Below are 3,249 nucleotides of genomic sequence, written 5' to 3'. Positions count from 1 at the left end.
AACGGACCCAATAGTGGTATGACCACAGTCACAGATCCGGTCGAGTGACAACTGGGTCAGCTAATTATAAGATAGAAACAATTGTAATCGCTCTTAATACTGTAAATTATAACAAATGTGTTTTTGTAAAACTGAATGAACTCATCAGTATTTCCTACTGACCAAATGTTTTTAAAACGTGTTTCAGGCGATTACAGTAGATTGGAATAAGAGTTGTGATACGGCACCGAAAGGCTTAAAGAAGTGGCTTATTTTATCAAATAAATTAAATTAAATTAAACGTTATTTTTATGCATTCGGGTTTATCCCATATTAAATGCTACCTTTGTAAAACATGGGTTTATTCCCATCTGTTTAATAAATAAAAATCCGGTGTTTCAAAACTCTGATATTTTTCCTAACTCACGTTCCTGATGAAATTTTCCGCTGCAATATTTTCAAAATAACCACCGGTACCACTTGACTGCTCACGGCTCCCGTCTAGGGTGTGGTCGGGGGTCGTGACATTGTACATCACACAATGCGTTACCAAAAGATATTGAAATTTTTTTGCGCACCAATTTAAATGTTTTAATAACTATGTCAAAAAGAAAAAAAAATAATTTTCACATGTGTGAGGATAATAGATCAATTCAAACGCAACAGTACGCTTTATTATTTGCCACATATCGAGTTAAGTTAACCTAATAAGTGCTAACACAAATGTACTAGTCTGGTGAACAGTGAGGAGCGCGGGCCGACCAAGTATCACAAGTTAAGTTAACATCGGGTTTTAAGTTTTGATAACATAAAATTATCTTTTTAGCCTTTTTCCACATTTCTAAACAATCTATTCGAAGTGTAACATGACCTACATGTTAACAACGCGGTTGGAGAGTTCATTGAATAAGTCGAGTCAAACACTCGTTGTCGAAGTGTTTGAATGAGAAGTTTTCTTAATTCACGAATTGCGTCATTCCCTCCCGAACCGCATCCACATCGAGTCAGTTCTTCTTTCATTGCCTTACAATATTTAAGGCAATGTGGTTTTCCAAAGTTGAGTTTGTATCTTTTGAAAAAAATACCACAAAACTTACAACAACCTTGTTTAGACCGCTTGACATTTCACATAATTTCAAGTTGCACCAACATTTCTTATTCCTTTTCTCGTAGGATCAACCCAAACGACCCTAATCGAGGGAGTCACTTGCAGTTGCACCACAACTAGTGGAAGATTGCATACTTGATGAAGCCATTTGAATCGTTTATAAATCGGTATTTTCCACAAAAACACGAACAGGGTATCAAAATATCATGCCGAGCTCGTATCGGTTTGGACCAAACCGGTACTTAAGTGGTAGCAGATCGGGTATTTCCAAACCCATTTTTTAATCCATCTCTGCTCCCCCTCACCTAGGAGGGAAAACAACAAAACCAATGATGATATTGTAAATTTAAACGGGGTAAAATCGTAATTTAGCTGAACCAATAAAAAGTGCTAGACCCTTCCTCCAATGCCCGCCGGCCCATTTCCTCCAATGCCCCCCTCCCCCCCCCCCCCCCCCCCCCCTCATTCTCAGAAGGTTATAGAGAAGTAGAGACTTAAGCATAATGGTAAACACCAAGTATCTAGCCATAACATCTGTTCTCACTTGGCAAAACAAGCCCCTCAACTTATTTCTTTAATTCATTTTTCATTAAAGTTAGGTACTTGCAATAGCGTGACAAACTGACAATTATGTTGAAAGTCATGACATGTCATAATGACAAATACACTTGTCAAGTCGACGCTATTGGGTTACACAACTGAATATTATGCGATATCAATATATTTATTATTATGTTGTATGTACTTTTTATTATAAAGAAAAGAACACCGAATTACCTTAAGTTAATATATGATATGTTCTCTATTAAACGAATAGTAAACAACAAGCATTCGGGAAGACTCATCTCCCATATAGAACTTTCCTTTTGTACAAAATGGGCACAATATTTTTCCAAGGGTGTTAAAACGCAGACACCACTTGAGAAAAAAAATATTTAAAAAATATGACCAAAAAGGACAAAATGCTAATAACAATTACTATCTTCCCTCATGCAATCATGGAGAAAAAAGATAGAAAATCAACTTCTTGGCAAGGAATGATGATGCCCATATCGTGATTAAATCCGAATTCTTCCTCGGATCTTTGTAGTAGATCTTGAAATGTTGGATGATCCAAACATGATATCGGAACAATATATCTGTTTCTTCTTTCTCCAACGTACACCACAAAATGTCCTTTTGGGACATCGTTTGGGAGGCCGCTGTCGTCGTTGTTCTTGCCAAAACTCGAGCACTTTTTGATGATTTTCTTGATGGCTAGTGCTTGAGTTTGTTTGTGTGACTTTCGGATTAGACCCATTATGGATTAGTTTGTTACGGTGGTAAAGATGGTTGTTCTAGTGGTGGTGGTGATGGCAGTGGTAGGTTTGACAACCGAGATGAAAAGTATTTATAGGGGAGAAGGAGATGGACAGAAGCATGTGGAGTGTAGGGGCAGGTAGTAAGCAATGTAGTTTACGGGTTCATACCTCTTTGGGCTTACCCTACCTTGTAACCTTCCTTAGGGACATCAAGGTCCAAGGTCATAATACTATTAATCTTAGAGGGATAGGAATATTTTTCTAACCATTTAAGTTCATGCATTTAAGGTATCTTAATAATATTGGATTTCTAGGTGGTTTGAGGATTGTTAAGTGTTTCAAGAGATTTTTTTTGAAACTACTTGTATAAATATAGTTCGTTGTAATGGATAGCGAACTTATGCAAAAGCCGACAAAAGAACTTTTCAGTTCGTTTATTACCAGTGGCGAAACTTGAAAATTTCCATCAGGGTGGGGGGGGGAAGTCACCGGACCTAAAAGTATATACCTATTTTTTTTTTAAAACCGAGGGGTCGAAAACGTATATACCTAAAAATTCTATACGAAACATACATACATAATACTACTGAGTGAAAAGTTCTTACGTTTTCATGCGTTCTCTTAGTTTCATGTATAGCAAGTTTGTATTCCAATATCAGCTTTTGCATAAGTTCATTACCTTGTACAAAAACTTTTTAAAATGCCTAGAAACACATATTCATTTTCCAAGCCATCTAGAAATCCAATAAAAAAAGATAATAATAAACATTTATTTACGTAAGAAATAGGCTTATTGGGTTGTCAAGAAACATCTATATCATCTTAGCTTACATGAAAACAACTTGTGTTAACGTCTTATCA

At 36.4% G+C, this 3,249-nt stretch overlaps 1 protein-coding gene across 1 annotated transcript; it reads right to left on the bottom strand.

The window, feature by feature from the left end:
• Positions 1 to 1,860: 1,860 nt before the first annotated feature.
• Positions 1,861 to 2,557, bottom strand: LOC110918162 (auxin-responsive protein SAUR50). Its single transcript, XM_022162519.2, has one exon. The coding sequence runs from the start codon at positions 2,385 to 2,387 to the stop codon at positions 2,076 to 2,078; it is 312 nt and encodes a 103-aa protein (XP_022018211.1). The 5' UTR covers positions 2,388 to 2,557; the 3' UTR covers positions 1,861 to 2,075.
• Positions 2,558 to 3,249: the final 692 nt, after the last annotated feature.

This window comes from Helianthus annuus, chromosome 16, assembly GCF_002127325.2.
Source record: "Helianthus annuus cultivar XRQ/B chromosome 16, HanXRQr2.0-SUNRISE, whole genome shotgun sequence".
Lineage (NCBI taxonomy): Eukaryota > Viridiplantae > Streptophyta > Magnoliopsida > Asterales > Asteraceae > Helianthus > Helianthus annuus.
Note: the sequence above shows the minus strand (reverse complement) of the source record. Positions and strands in the feature narration are given on the sequence as shown.